At 38.1% G+C, this 16559-nt stretch overlaps 1 protein-coding gene across 2 annotated transcripts in view; it reads right to left on the bottom strand.

Moving 5' to 3' along the window:
* Positions 1 to 1385: 1385 nt before the first annotated feature.
* VWA5A (von Willebrand factor A domain containing 5A) overlaps positions 1386 to 16559 on the bottom strand; it is a 31061-nt gene continuing 15887 nt past the window's right edge. For both annotated transcript variants that reach the window (XM_002822624.6, XM_024255779.3), the window contains 8 exons: positions 12848 to 12962; positions 11908 to 12072; positions 11533 to 11633; positions 10971 to 11224; positions 6507 to 6650; positions 5676 to 5806; positions 2953 to 3079; positions 1386 to 2450 (listed from right to left, as the gene is read on the bottom strand). In XM_002822624.6, the coding sequence (XP_002822670.2) occupies positions 2371 to 2450; positions 2953 to 3079; positions 5676 to 5806; positions 6507 to 6650; positions 10971 to 11224; positions 11533 to 11633; positions 11908 to 12072; positions 12848 to 12962 (1117 nt within the window). In that variant the 3' untranslated portion in view covers positions 1386 to 2370. The remainder of the gene's footprint in view (positions 2451 to 2952; positions 3080 to 5675; positions 5807 to 6506; positions 6651 to 10970; positions 11225 to 11532; positions 11634 to 11907; positions 12073 to 12847; positions 12963 to 16559) is intronic.

The raw sequence follows: 16559 nt of genomic DNA, 5'->3' as shown, positions 1-16559 counted from the left end.
TGCTGCTGTGGGGAAACAAGCACTAGATAAAGGCAACTAATGGGAGATGAGAACAGCTTCTCTCCTGGGCTCCTTGCCTGGACCACCAGTTTCTGAAATTACAGATGGTTCTTTATACTTTCCCAAAACATAAAGCATCAGGCTTGAAATGGGGTTTCAACAAATGTGCCAAAATGCCATTTGCTGATTATGAAGACTGACACTTGTTTAGATTCGAGGAATTTACAGTTGGCACAACATTTCACTGTGCAGGAGCCCAAATGGAAAAATAAAACCATGCCGCTTTAAAACTGTAGTTGTCTTATTTTAAAGAGGTCAAAAGACAGGTTGATAATTTTATTTTGTTTCTTTTGGTTCTTTTTGTTTTTTGTTTTAGAAGGCCCTGCACTAAGTGCGCAAGCCCCACTCTGGAAGCTGAAGGGTGAGAAAAAAGGAGATAAACAATAAATGCTCCACGTAATAAATGTAAAGTAACAGCATTGTGTGCACAAAGGTTAACTATACAAGTTTCACGGTCCCTAAGAAACTATTTTCTGAGATTACATAGGTAGGGCCTATCTAGATGGCAGACTTTGATATAAGCCTATTTCATGACAATATTAAGCCTTTACTTTTCAAACTTCAATGTGCATGCATGCTACCTGGGAGCCTTGTTAAATAAAGTAGTTCCTGGTATTGATTAAAATTCTGCATTTCTAACAAGCTGCATTTCTAACAACCCTGTTCCACAGATCACATTCAGCATAAACAAACTTGGAAGAAAGACTGAGAGATTAGACTCCACTATGCAAGTCACACAAGTCTTCCTAATACCAGGTAACTCAACAACTTAAAGAAACTCAGGCCTAGTCCACCCACTTTCTGAGCGAAAAGGCACTGATGTTCCTCTAGGAATTCTGAGTAGAATTCGAAAGTGTTAATAAAGTTCTAGTTTAATTCCTTAGTTTTACAGATGAGGATATTAAATGCCTGAGGGTGAAATCATTTGCCCATCATCACATAACTATTTAAGGGTATGGTCAGGATTCTACAGTGGTATCCTTATTAGTATCCTTTACTTGCTTCATATAAGAGAAGTCAGCCTACAACAGAAGATAGAGGGTCAGGATACCATGGGAACAGTGGAGGCATCAGAAAAGCTGGGACAGAAAACAAGGGACAATAAAACCAATGTAAGTTCAATAAATGAATCTATGGAAGAGTAGACCTCTTGCTAAGCTTTTTTTCCCTACTAAGTTAAGTTTTATTTCACTAACTTCAGGTCAAATTTCCACAACTGTGTTCTGGTCAATTTACTATCCTAGCTTGGCTTCCCAAAATGGCAGTACCAAAAGATTTGTGGGTTAGGGAGATGAGACCACTTTAAGAACCACTGCATTTACTCATCAAAGGGTAGAAATAATCATTTTAATATTGATACAAGTTATTTTAAGGGACAGCATTGATACAAGTTATTTTAAGGGACAGCATATCAAATAAGGTCATTTCCACTAGTATAGGGTATATGAGACACAAGGGTCAGGAGCGATTACGGGGAGCTCCTTTCTTCCTAATGCGGTAAGTGTTCCAGGTTCAGGTCCCAGGCAAAGCTCCCATTAAGCCCACCCTTCCCTTTACTGCACTAGATCAGGGCCTGACATAGAGGACTCATAGGTTCAGGGTAGGACTAAGGATTGCATTATAGACTTCTTCTTAAGGTGTTTCATGATTAAGGAGGAACATCTCTCTCCAACAGTTATAGTTCAACCCAAGTCTTTCAGGCAGTGGAAGAAAAGGCATGTAGGTTGTACAGGCTAGCAAAGCCCACGCAGAATGAATCAGGAAGGTCCCCAACAGTGTCACCTCTCACAGTGGACCTCTACAGTCTCTCTCTTTGTGATCTTGACATTACACTGATCCAGATGTTGGCTTTCAACTTCTCTCTGACTCCTCCTACACAAGCTTACCAGTATGCTTCTGATAAGTATATAAGATAGAAAGTGAACAGACAAAGATAATGCAGAAAATTCTCTAATTCAAGCATTCCCTAACATAAATGCTGCAATCTTTAGTCTGTAGTTCATGTCACCTGTTTTTCATGTTGTTTCCCTGGAAATCCTGGAAGGAACATTACTGCCTATGAATGTTTTGAACTCCTTCAAGAAAGGGAATAGGTTCTGGGACCACTGTCACTTTTCTGAGAGCATATGTTGGGAAAAGAAAGATCATATCCAAAGTGAACCTGGAGTAGAGAAGCAAAGTGGAGTAAGCATCCTTTTATGGCAAAAAATAAAGAGTTATAAAACACAAGAACACATCATCACAGCGAAAGTGATAATAGAGGAAATGACAGTAGCAAATTAAAGGCACTTCTTTTTCTGGATGGTATCTTCAAAAGGCAAAGATAGCAGGATCCACAGATGACTTCAGGAAAGTAATAGCAGCTTTCACAACCGAAGGCATGGTGGAGCCTGTGGTGAGGAAAAACAAGAATCAGGGATGAAGGATTGCAATAAGAGGCTCCTCCAAACCTCCCAGATCATCTACCCTGAGTTGTGCTTTTATCTGTCTTCAATATCCCTGCTTTTTCTCTTCTTACTGCCCAGATTCTCCTTGAATCTTCTCTGGCCCCAGATACCCTCAGCTGCAGTGAGATAATAAACAGCCAGGAGAACACGCACCAGGTCTAGTCTTCTACTAAGCTTGGTACTGAGACAGTAAGGAGAATCAATGCCACTTGTCCTTCTCACAGTTCACACTCCCCATTCGTGTCCCTCTCCCTCCCTACTTACCCACCTACCTTGTCCCCAATTTAATATTTCACCCTTGTCCTCCCAAGAAAAGAACTAGCAGGAAGATTAGTAAAGATCTGAAGCAGGATGGTGGAGGCAGGTGACAATGGGACTCTCTTGTGGTCACCTTCTGCCAGGCTAGGGAAGGGGAAGGAGACAGGCCTTAGAATTGTGCTCCTACCTGCATGGGCACGCATCCAGGCCATGGCCTTCCTTTCCAGAAGCTCCCATTCACACTTCAAGTCCTTACCATTGCTATGCAGCCAGATCACGGCCAGGATGGTGGCCCAGCCTGAGGAATCCACAAGCTGCACAGTAGATAGAGAGCTCCAGTTGGCACAGGAAGTCCCTCAAAAGGATGCAAAAAGCTTCACTCCCTCCTCACTTAGCATCCTTCTAAATGCCACTAGATGGAGTTACCTGGTCTCTCTTTACCTCCAGATACTACTTGCAAGGCATAATGCCAGGCCTTAAACCTCAGGGCAGCAATCCATTGAGTCTCGAAATAGAAAATCCTAAGTTTTAAATCCAGTGTAACCACCAGGACAGTTCTGGAAACCCCTAAGACAAGGCTTACCCAGCTCTAGTAAGAGAAACACAGGCAAAATTGCTTTATAAAGTACCTTCATGAGTTTTTTAAATTGTAACCCTTATACCCCCCCACCAAAGAAATCATGAAAAAATATCAATAAACATTTTTAAGAAAGAAAACTGATTTCATATAGAAGTATTAACAAAATGATTTGCTCAAACTTAGCCGTCTAGCAAATGACAGAAGTGAGACTAAAGGCCAAATATTCTGATTCTAGTTATATTGCACTTATTTCTCAATAGAAAATCTCAGCCATACAGCAGAAAATTGTCTCCCATGAGTTTTCACCCACTGCTCCCAGCTTCAGCTTTTAGAGTCAGGAGATCAAGGGAAATTCCTATTTTATATCATGACTTTTAAAACTTGGAAATGGCTATCATGTCCTCTCTGAGTGGTCTATTTCAGATTAGAATTCTCAATTCCTCCATCTCTTCCTTAAGAGGACTGCTTATGTCAAAGCAGTAAGCTTCCCCACGCTTGTTCTCCTAGTCTAAAAACAAACAGCATAATGCTTTTAAAAATATATCTCCTTAAATGGTCTATCTGGAGGTAAATGCACTTACAGAATTCTACAATCACAGCCCATTTCAGGTAACCCTGTTGTCCTCCATTTCTTAGTTAAATATTCTGATTCACATAGTTGTAGTCATCTAAAACCTCTGATTTTCATGTGCAAATGCTCTCTTCTCTACATTTCATGTGCAAATGCTCTCTTCTCAACTCATTATTCAGAGGTTTTTTGGGATCCTGATTCTTTTGACTGATAGTTTATCTTCCAGTTTTGTCATCTACAAATAGGAAAGTCTTGGTCTTTATCTTCATCTAAATCTTCATTGAAACTGTGGACCTCCAGAGAATTCAGAGCCTGGTGGGTCTAAAAATCTGTTTCAAGTTTGAAATCAATTCATCATTCAGCACCATGGGTTTTCAACTAGTTTGTACTTGGTCCATGTTCTCATCATTAAAAAAAAAATCAAATTCCTTACTGAAATTCAGATACACCAGGTCTGTTCGTTCACTTGATTCATTGGCCTGGTTACCATTCCAAAGAAGGAAATGTCAGTCTGATGTTTTTTGTTCCCAGTGCATCTAATAATCCCTGTATCCTCTTCCAAGTGTGTATGAATTATCATCTTAATTACTTTTTCTAGAACAGCATTTTCCAATAAAAATATAATGCTAGACACATATGTAATTTTAAATTTTCTAGTAGCCAAATTTTAAAAAGTAAAAGAGGTATAATTATTTTACTGATATATTTTATTTAACCCAATCTATTAAAAAGTCATTTTAACATGCAATCAGTATAAAAATAATTATTGATGAAATGTTTTATTCCTTTTTATATAAAGTCTTTGCAATTAGTATGTATTTCCCACCATAGCACACCTCTATTCAATTAAAAATTTAGTTCCTCATTTGTATTGGCCACGTTTCAAAGGCACAATAGCCACATGTGACTAGTGGATACTGTATTGGACAGTGGAATTGCAGAATATCTGAAATTTATTTGATTTCCTTCCACATTTTGAAAGTTTAGAATGTTATTTGTCCTTCAGGCTTTTTGCACCTGTCTCATGCCTAACAACTTCTCAATGAGTGTTAGAAGATTTTGCAAGTCACCTTGAAATTCTGGAATGCAATTTATCCTTATCAGCACATTTAAATACATCTGAAACAACTAGGTGGTTCCTATTAACAACACTTTACCTATCCTGACCTCAGTTAACTTTTGCCAATGTCTGGACCACTTTCATCGGTATGAAGAGGAGCAATAATGAGGTTATTATTGGGGGTTCTCAAGACAGATAGTCTTAGAACTGAATCTGGCTCTGCCACTGATGGGCTAGGTAAACTCAGACACATTTTTAGACCTCCCTAACCTTCAGTTTCTTCATCTTTAAACAGCAACACAAATGGGATCCACCTTATTAAATTAATGTGTGAAATAAATAAGCTCATGAATATTAACTGCTTAGCACAGTGCTTGGCACAGAGTAATTGCTCACTAAATATTAGTTATATAACCAAGATGATTGGCAGGGAATACGATTAAAGTGGAAGAGGATTTTTGCTTTCCCTTTGTCATCCATCAACAAAAAAACCATCAATTCCTACGAGCTTCCCCATTAATCCCTTGCTCTTTCTGCTCTAACATGACCAGAAAAACCTTCAGCCTTTATTTATTACAAATTAATTTAGTCTATGGCCCCGTATATTTTCCTTCCTCAGGTAGGTCCTGAATCACCTCAATTCTCAATGATGACCTCTCTCTCAAAAACATACATACTCCTTTTTCCATTGAATTTTACCTCGGCAGGGTGTGCAGCTGTTATTTCTTCCAAACTCATACCTAGGACCTTGGCTAGATCTTCATTCAGATCCCAGGAACCATTTGCATTTTGGTGGTAAATCAGCTGCACAAGATGATTCTCTCCAAAGTCTTTGAGGAGAAAGAAAAGGGAAGAATGAGAAATTGTGGAGCTATCAGCACTTCAGCACACTTGAATTTAGGGCTGCTAAATTCAGAGACAGGCCATAGCAAGAATGCAATAGAAAGAAAGTCATCAGACAACATCCAGAAGATTGGTCTTCAAACCCTACTTGTGAAAGGATGACCAGTGGAACAGGGGCTCACAGACGGTGGCAGCAGGTCTCTGCCGGGGGGTGAGGGCAGCCTGCAGGCAAGCTGTATGAGCTGAGATGGCCAAGGGGGTTTGTTCGGCTAGGGGTCACCCTAGACTCCACTGGGATAGCAGGGTTCAGGGTACTATATGATATCCTAATGAACCTAGCTAGGCTGACCCTGGGAAACATAGGGGCGGAACAAATCTGACCTTCTGCCCAGTGCTTTTCAAACAGATGACCTCCTGGGTAAAGAAAGCCACAGGCAGCAGAACATTGAAGGTTAGTTTGTCAGTCCCTATAGATTGTAGGGGTGAACCGAGGCCTGCCTCATCTGCATGGTAAGTTTCCAAGTTGGTTCTGTGGGTGGAGGAATGAATGTTTTCCAACGCACGGAGAGTCTCTTCGAGAAACATGCATCTCTTGTCATAGCTGTAACTATGAGCTTTTAGCTTGCCTAGTCCTATATATGTGATAGAAAAACATTGTTGAGAAAATGTTCCTATAAAGGTACTCACCTGGACTGTGCTGGTCCTTGTGACTTATCAACCCACAGAGACTGTAATCGTCCACCTGGAATGTCTTGGCCTCATAACACGTAAGTGCCCCTCTGTGCTGAGATGCAGAAGGAGGACAGGCATAGCGTAAGGCCTTTGGAAAATCTGAAAAAATCCAAACATTAAGACAGTGGCACTCCCTGCTCTCTGCAGTGGGCAAAGGACACTGACAATTCGACATACATACCCTCCCATCCACATTGGCTTCAGTCACCACCCTTACTGTGCTATTTTTCTCTCATATGCCCACCTCCTGCACAAACCCTCACCCTCTGAGCTCTCCTTCTACTGTGTCCTCTGGAACCCCTGACACATGCTAAACAATTTTTCCTGCATCTTTAGTTTTACTACAGGAGGCTTCTGCCAGCTAAGTCTCAACTTAAAACTGAATTTATCCTCCCAAAAAACTATTCTCCCTCCATCAGCCTCAAACGGTTGTTGCTCAATATACCACACTTCAAATAGGGAGGTAGGGTTGGCAACCTCTTCAGTCCCTGATGCTGCATCCAGATCATTAAATGTGGTTTACCTTCCACATGTCGTCACTATTGTCTACTTCCAATCTCTTTGTTACTTCCGATCATTCACTAAAGTATCTGAAAACTAGACCATAGACTTCCACTCCATTGAAAGGCCTACCATCATCTTGAGAGATTTCATCACCCATGTAGATAGCCTATAAAACACCCTAATGCAAAGCTTCTTTGACTTCATCAAATCCAATAACTTCCACTTCATTCTACTTCTGCCACTTCCTCCCAAGCCATGAAGAATTGTTCCACTTGTAGAAAATAAATTGAAGCTGGGCACAGTGGTTCATGCTTGTAATCTTAACACTTCAGGAGGCTGAGGTGGGAAGACCACTTGAGCCTACAAGCTTGATACCAGCCTGGACAAAGTAGCAAGACCCCATCTTTATAAAGAGTTTTAAAAATTATCTGGGCATGGTGACATGTGCCTAGAGTCCCAGGCAGAAGGATCACGCAAGGCCAGAAGTTTGAGACCAGCCTAGGCAATGTAGTGAGACCTCATCTCTAAATAATATGAAAATTAAAAATTAGCCAGGCATGGTGGTGCATGTCTAGAGTCCCACCTACTCAGGAGGCTGAGGTGGGAGAATCACTTTAGCCCAAGAGATCGAGGCTGCAGTGAACTACAATCACACCACTGCACTCCAACCTGGGCAGCAGAGTGAGATCCTGACTCAAAAAAAAAAATTTTTTTTTAATTCCTAGTTTTAAAATACAATATCTGATTTTTCCAGTTTTCTAACTTAGAGATTTCTGTTTTACCTGATCTTTGACCTCATCTGGACTACTAAGTTCTTGACTTCTCTACTTTTTTTCCTATATGTCAGCTTGCTTCCATCAAGCTCTCTAGTGTTACACTAAAAACAAGCTTCCTAGCATTACCCTGACACCAAAACCAGATACAACAACAAAAGTAAAATTACAGGCCAATATCCTTGATTAACATAGACACACAATTCTCAACAAAATATTAGCAAACCACATTCAGCAGTACATTAAAATGATCATGCATCATTATCAAATGGGATTCATCCAAGAGATGAAAAGTTGGTTCAATAAACATAAATTGATAAACATGGATCACACTAACAGAAAAAAGGACAAAAACATATGATCATTTCAATAGATGGAGAAAAAGTATTAAACAAATTCAACATCATGATAAAAACTCTCAACAAATTAGGTATAGATGAAAGGTACCTCAACATAATAAAGACAATTATGGCAAACTCACAGCTAATATCATATTAAAGAGGGAAAAGTTGAAAGCATTTCCGCTAAAATCAGAAACAAGACAAGGATGCTCACTTTCACCACTTCTATTCAATATAGTACTGGAAGTCCTAGCCAGTGCAATTAGGCAAGAGAAATAAATAAAAAGAATCTAGATTGGAAAAGAGGAAGTTAAACTACCCCTGTTTGCAGATGACATGATCTTAAACATAGAAAACCCTAAAGACTCCACCAAAAAAAAAAAAAAAACTGTTAAATAGAATAAACAAACTCAGCAAAGTTGAAGGATATAAAATCAATATACAAAAGTCATTAGTGTTTCTATACACAAACAGCAAGCTCTCTGAAACAGAAATCAAGAAAACAATCTCATTTGCAATGGCTACAAAATAATTAAAACATTTAGGAATAAATTTAACTGAGGAGGTAAAACATCTCTATACTGAAAATTGTAAGATATTGATGAAGGAAATTGAAGAAGACACAAATAAATGTAAAGATAGCTCACGTTCTTGGATTAGAAGAATAAATATTGCTAAAATGACCATAATACCCAAAGCAATTTACAGATTCAATGAAATACCTATGAAAATATCAGACATTCATCACAGAATTAAAAAATTGTAAATTTATATGGAATTATAAAAACATAGTCAAAGTAACCTTGAGAAAACACATGCACGCGCACACACACACACACACACACACAAACAAAATGCTGGAGGCATCATACTATCTGACTTTAAAATATACTACAAAGCTATAGTAACCAAAACAGCATGGTATTTGCATAAAAACAGACACTGACCAATGCAACAGAAATGGAGAGCCCAGAAATAAATCCACATATTTACAGCCAACTAATTTTTGACAAAAGTGCTAAGAACACAATAGGTAAAACACAGTCTCTTCAATAAATGGCATTGGGAAAACTGGATACACACATATGAAAGAATAACATTAGACCCTTATCTCTCATCACATAGAAAAACCAACTGAAATGAACTAAAGGCTTAAGTGTAAGAGGTGAAACTATGAAACAACTAGAAGAAAACATAAGGGAAAATATCTATGACATTGGTCTGGGCAATGATTTTTGGATATTACCTCAAAAGCATGGGCGACAAAAGCAAAAATAGATAAACGAGGTTACCTCTTATGTATAGCAAAGAAAACAATCAACAGGGTGAAGAAACAACCTATGGAATGGGAGAAAATACTTGCAAACCAAACATCTGATAAGGGTTTAATATATACAAAGTACAGAAGGAATTTAACTCAAAACCAAGAAAGCAAATAACCTTATTTTAAAATGGACAAAAGACTTGAATAGACACTTCTCAAAAGAAGACATACAAATGGCCAATAGGTATATGAAAAAATGTTCAGCATTACTAATCATCAGGAAATTGCAAATCAAAACCATGATGAGATATCACCTCATACCTGTCAGAATGGCTATCATCAAAAGGACAAAAGATAACAAGTACTGGTGAGGATATGGGGAAAAGGGAATGCTTGCACACCATGGTGAGAATGTAAATTAGTATAGCCATTGTGGAAAACTGTGGCTCCTTAAAATGTTAAAAATGGAGCTACTATATGATCCAGCAATCCCACTGCTGGATATATACCCAAAAGAAAAGAAATCAGTAATATCAAAGAGATATCAGCACTATTCACAATAGCCAAGTCATGGAATCAACCTAGGTATCCATCAGTGGATGAATGAATGATGAAAATGTACTATATATACACAATGTAACATTATTCAGCCATAAAAAAGAACAAAATTCTGTTATTTACAACAACATAGATGAACTTGGAGAACACTGTGTTAAGTGAAATAAGCCAGCCACAGCCTGGGTAAAATGGCAAAACCCCATCTCTACGAAAAATACAAAAAAATTAGCTGGGCCTGGTGGCATGCGCCTGTAGTCCCAGCCACTCAGGAGGCCGAGGTGGGAGGACTGCTTGAGCCTGGGAGGTTGAGGCTGCAGTAAGCCATGATTGTGCCACTGCACTCCAGCCTGGGCAACAGAGTGAGACCCTGTCTCAAAAACAAAGAAGGAAAATAAGTCCAGAACAAATATATAAAGACAGGATAGGCAAATAGATAGAGATAGAAAGTAGGTAAGTGATTACTGGGACTGGTGGAGAGGGGAGTGGAGGAGAAGACGGGTGGGGTCAGGGAGAGAAGTGGGAAATGTCTGTTAATAGTTATGAAGTTTATTTCTTGGGTGATGAAAATGCTCTAAAATTGATTGTGGCAATCAATAGTTGCACAACTCTGTGAGCATACTAAAACCCATTGGATCGTACACTTTAAATGGGCGAATTGTAAGATATTTGAATTATATCTCAATAAAAAAGATAAATCAGCTTCAGATTAGGCAGTTTGGTTACTCAGTGTTTACCTGCACTTTCTACATTTTAATGTTTGTTTTTTTGTTTTCTCTTGGATTATTTTAAATCTCCTTGCCAATGGGATGCATTCTAGTTCCCTGGGACAGAAGTTTAACACTAACCAGAAATCCTAGATGTGGAGGTATAAGGAAAACAAAGCAACTTAAGAACATTTCACAGCCTTTTCCTTTAAATAATGTGCTCAGATAGTCAAAATCTTTTATTCTATGAGTTTGAATGGAATAAAACTCATTACCTGATTTGCATTTTATCTTCAATGGGGCAGAAGCACCCAACAGAATTGGCCTTGGGATGTCCCTATGAGCCAGAGGCCCCTGAACTGGCTTGTTGAGCTCCTTATTGATAGCAATGAAAGCTGTGAAGGAGCTTATGACACCAGACTCAAGGCTAAGGTTCAATGCATCTTTTTTATCACTTGCTGGAGTCTCCCTGAGGCCCATATCCTTGGTCTGGAGCAAGGACTTGGCAGCAAGGCGGTGAATGGTGAGGCTGAAAGGAAAAAATAAAAAAGTACTGAAATGTAGGGAAAGACATCCATATACCAGTTTCTCAGGGCTCCTAAAAGTTAGGAATAGAAGAGTTAAGATAAAGTCAGATAAGGGGAGAGATAAGACTTGGGTGGTTTAGAAATATAAAATGATTGTAGGAAAACAATTACAATGGAGCCCAGAATTAAGAGAAGAAATCTAATCCCCAAAGATGGCAGAGGAAAGAAGGAAGGAAGGAGGGAGGGAGGGAGGGAGGGAAAGAAGGAAGGAAGGAAGGAAGGAAGGAAGGAAGGGAAACTGAATTCTCACTTGACATCAGGCTTGGGTTGTAGAGGAAATGTCACCTTATCCTCAAAAGTCTTGCCCTGGAGTGTGTATTTGAGGCATACTTCTCCTGTTGTCTCTGCTGCCTGCAAATTAGAGATGAGTAGAAATGACGGAAGAAAGAGATCATCCATGGAAGGATCAGAACAGGGGCAGGTACCCAAAACAATGTATTAAAATATCTGATGAAGAATCAGGTAGCCTAGGAAACCAGAGACCTGAAATGATGGGAAGGAAGTAGGCTAGCTCTACTTGGCAAGTGCCGTCTCTGGCTGAGATTGAAATCCACCTACCAGCTTTAGTGGAATGGTCAGTGTGGTAGCTCTTTGACTAGAGGAACAAATAAGAATGGGAACTCACTGGCATCCTCCCAGTCATTTGGGCATAGATGATTAATCTCTGACCCCTAAAGATGACAGTCTGTTCTGGGGAAAGCATTTTAGCAGACAGACCAGGAGGCAAATGCCAGCTCAGAGAGACATCCTCTACCACAGGCTGCAGAGAGCGTTTCAGAGTCCTGAGAGCCTAATGGGGGGAAGAGAACAGAATAAACACAAATGATACAGACAATGGCAGCTACGATTAACTGAACATTTATTATGTATCAGATGTGATACATAATACATGTCATGCCTACCCCTCAATACTATTCTAGGAGATGGGCTTTATATATGAAGAAGTTTTACATATGAATAAGCCAAAGCTGAAATATTTAGTAACATAAATGTAAATAAAGAAAATGTTTGAGTAACAAGACCCTTGGAGAAGGGGATTAGATAAGAGGTGGCACCTACTGGGAAAGAGGAGCTTAGAAATACCACCAGAGGGGTCTTCACCTTTTGCAGGAAGACGAAATGGAATAGCAATTTACTACCTCTTCCAATCCATTAGACATATCATGATTATTCCTTCTCCTTTTTTTTGTATCTTTTGCATGGAGGATGCATGTAGTACAAAAAGAGGTTCTAAAGCGCAGACCTAGAATCGCAGTCTTGACAGTCAAAGCTCTTAGTTTGTCTGTGTCTGGTCTTAAATGCAAAGGCCCCGATCCCTTTCAGCATCTTGTCTCTGAGCTTGCAGCTACTGGGACCAGATGTCATATTTCCAGATACTATAGTGGGCTTCTATTACATGAGGCCAAAAGTAGCCTGACTAAGTATATCGCCTAAGGCCTTGGGGATATAGGAACAGGTATCCTGGAGGAAAGTTGCTACCCCTGCCCTTGCACAGTGTTCCCCACCCCGTTCCACTTTGGTCTGGATTGCCACCTCCAGACAGATATAGTCAGTCTGTCCCTCACCTTGGACTGCATCCTGTCTTTGCCTGTGATAAATTCTGAGGTGCCCCCTGATGCCCGGGCAATACCTTTTATTAGGCTGGTGGAGGCACCTTCTCCAATACCGAATGAGAAACACCTGCAATTGTAACAGGACAGAGGTTAGAGGCAGGCATTAAACAGTGAAAATATAAAATTAATACATAATGGCCAAAAATACATAAGGAAATAGTCTACTTTCTTGACCAAAAGTGTAACAGCTACCATTTACTGAGCATATTCTATATTTTAGGAGGTATAAAAATGCCTTAAATCAATGATGCAATTTAATCATCACAAGACCCCTAAAAAGCAGGCTTCTGTTTCACTTTGCAGATAAGAAACAGAGGCCCAGGAAATTTAAGAAATCTTTCCAAGATCATGCAGCTACTAAATGATAGCAATGTCACTGGAGCACTGTCTGCCTTACTGCAAGATCCCTCTGGCAAACTAACAGAAAGATAGAAACTAACACCAGTTCCTACCTAATGATGTGCTGGTACCATATCTCCCCTAGCAAGACTATTCTTAGAGAAAGGAAGTGTGCCTCCTGCACTTCTAAATGGAGAGTTCTTGCCCTGCCTTAGTCCATGTGCACCAAGTAACTTTTTAAACATAATGCGATTTCCCAAATAGAATTATATATAAACAAAGAATATATTGGTAGTACTAGCACAAGCGCTTTTGAAAGGTATGACAGACAGAATTTTCATTGTAAATTAATACCCTGCAATTCTGGTTTGTGTATCAGTCTTTCTTAGATTAGTGCGAGCCGTCATCCTCAAGTCTAGTGGCATCAGCATTAGGATCAATGCTCTACACTTGTAAGACTCAGGAACAGACTTCTAACTGGACCTACCTGTAACAATACTTCCTAAATACTACAGCCTGACAGCATCTTGATATCACAACCTTTAAATTTCTAACACGATCTTTGAATTGTAGCCTATGTTATAAAGTGCTGTTAGATTTTTTAAGGTCTTTTGTATAAAATCAAAACTAAACAATATTGGCTGGGTGTGGTGGCTCACACTTTGGGAAGCCAGTGCCAGGAGTTCAAGAGCAGCCTAGGCAACAAAGTGACAGACCCCTGTCTCTAAACAATCAAACAACAACAACAAAAATATATTGATTACTAACTAGAACTGACAACAGTGCTGCATGTGGATGATAATAAAAATTAAAATATTACCATAATTGCAAAATTTTACATAACACTTACATTTTATCTAGCACAGTTCCTAATACTTTCCTTAAATATACTCTTTTAACCATAACAATAAATCTGTAAAGTGAGTACTATTAGGTTTCTAATTTTCATGTGAGGAAACTAAGGCATAGAGAGATTAGCTGATTCATCTTCTGCAGGCAAGCAGAAGAACTGTAAGTTAAATCAATGACTTCTGACTTAAAATATAACACCCTAGGAAAGTCCTGCTCACAGCAATGCCACTGTAAATTGTTTCAAGCCAGCAGAGAACTAGGAAGGCTGTATACAATATTTACAATAATTTGTTTGAAAACATCAAAGATCTACCAAGATAAAAATCTATAGGCCAAGACCTGGGAGAAGAGAGAAGCCAAGAGAAATGAGCCCAGCATCTGATGTTCCTTGACCCTTTGAAGCAAGTGCCAAGTACAAAAGCAGATGACTTAAAACCCAAGCGGTTACACGCAGGCGGGAGGAACAAAATATCAATTTGCGCTTTCCATAGCGAAGGTGTTCTTGTAAACAACTAAGAATTTAGGATAAAACCCTAAAGGACTACATCCCAGAGGTAGAGGTGAATCAGAAATAGACCAGCCATCACCGCGACTGAAGTTCATCAGACCCTGACTGGATTAACATTATCTGTTCCCAGTCTATCCAGCGACCATTCAGAAGCAAAGAATGAAAAGAATGAATCCTCTCAGAGGGAAGATGTCATCCAGAGGATCATCTAATTTCTATCATTTTTTATTTGACAACTAACAAAAATAGAAAATCCTCAAATATTGGGAAATTAGGCACTGTACTTGTGAATCATACAAGCTTAAAAAAGAAATCATAATGATAATTGGAAAATATTAAGTGGATGACAATGGCAAATGGCATATCCATATTTAAAATTCAGCTACAGATGTGCTTAGATCTATAGCTCTGAATCTACACATTAGAAAAGAAAGTCTAAAACTCAACTATCAAGCGTCTGTCTCAAGATGTTAAAAAAGGATGGCCAATGAACCCAAGGAATGTAAAAGAAAGAAAATAATAAAGATAGATAAGAGCAGATATTAATGAAATAGAGAACACTTGTATGATAGAAAGTACCAACAAACCCAAAGGTGCTGGTGTTTTGAAATTATTATTAAAATTGATAAATATCCAGTGAAAGGAAAGAAATATTAATAGAAAAGGCACAAATAACCAACATTAGGAAAGAAAAGGTAATATCACTACATATTCTACAAAATTTAATAACATTATTAGGCAATATCATAGACAATTTCATGCAAAGAACTTCAATAAAATATACAAACTTTTATAAAAAATAAGAACACATAAAATATGAATAGTTCAAAACAAAAACTTTCTCAAAAAAATCCAGGCCAAGAGAGCGTTGCTGGCAAATTCTAATAAATATTTATGAAAGAAAACCTTTTGGAGCAAGGAAAAAAGGCAACCTTCACAGCTCATTTTATGATACTAGCATAAAATTGATATCAAAACCTAACAAGATAAGACAATATATGTCAATATTTCCCATGAAAATAGATTCAAAATCCTGAAAAAAGTATTATCCAACTGAATGAAAAAATATATGAAAGAGATTAATACATCACAACTACTTTAAGTTTATTCCAGAAATTCAAGGTTGGTCTAACATATAAGAATTATCATTAGAATTCACACTTTAAAAGAATAAAGGATAAAATCACACATTCATCTAAACAGATGCATAAAATACATTTGATGAAATTTAACAATCATTCATTATTCAAAACAAAAGAAAGAAAAGAGAGAAAAGAACCCTCAAAACAGAAATAAAAGGGAATTTCCTTAATCATAGAAAGGATAACTACAAAAAAAGGGAAACCCTTACAGCAAACACCATACTTAATCGTGCAAAGTTGAAATGTTCCCTTTGAGATCCAAAATAAAATAAGGATATGAACATTTTGATTCAGATTGCTATTAGGGGTTCTCTCCAGGCTAATCCGGAAGGGAAGAAAAATTTTTTTAAAAAATAAGAAAAAGAAAATTTTAAAAAATAAGAAAAATAAAACATATTTTTTGCAAATATGATTCTTCATAGAATATCTAAAAGAGTCTGCAAATATATAATTTAATTAATATCTAAACTAATTAACATCATTAAATACAAGTCAAGGTAAAACAAGCTATTGAAATTCATTTCTATATAGAAATAAACATCCAGTAAATAAAATTATTAAAAAATACTATTTAAAATAGTATCAAACACCTAGGGAAACAATTTAATAAAAAAATGCATGAAGCCCTCTACACAGAGAATTATAAAATATTACAGAGAGATTTTGCGTGTACAGAAGGCTTCCCTTATCTGCAGTTTTACATTCTATAGTTTCAGTTATGTGCGGTCCACTGCAGTCCAAACATATTAAATAAAAAAATTCCAAAAATAGACAATTCATACATTTTAAATTGCATCCCATTCTGAGTCGCATGATGAAATCT

Source organism: Pongo abelii, chromosome 9, assembly GCF_028885655.2.
Source record: "Pongo abelii isolate AG06213 chromosome 9, NHGRI_mPonAbe1-v2.0_pri, whole genome shotgun sequence".
Lineage (NCBI taxonomy): Eukaryota > Metazoa > Chordata > Mammalia > Primates > Hominidae > Pongo > Pongo abelii.
Note: the sequence above shows the minus strand (reverse complement) of the source record. Positions and strands in the feature narration are given on the sequence as shown.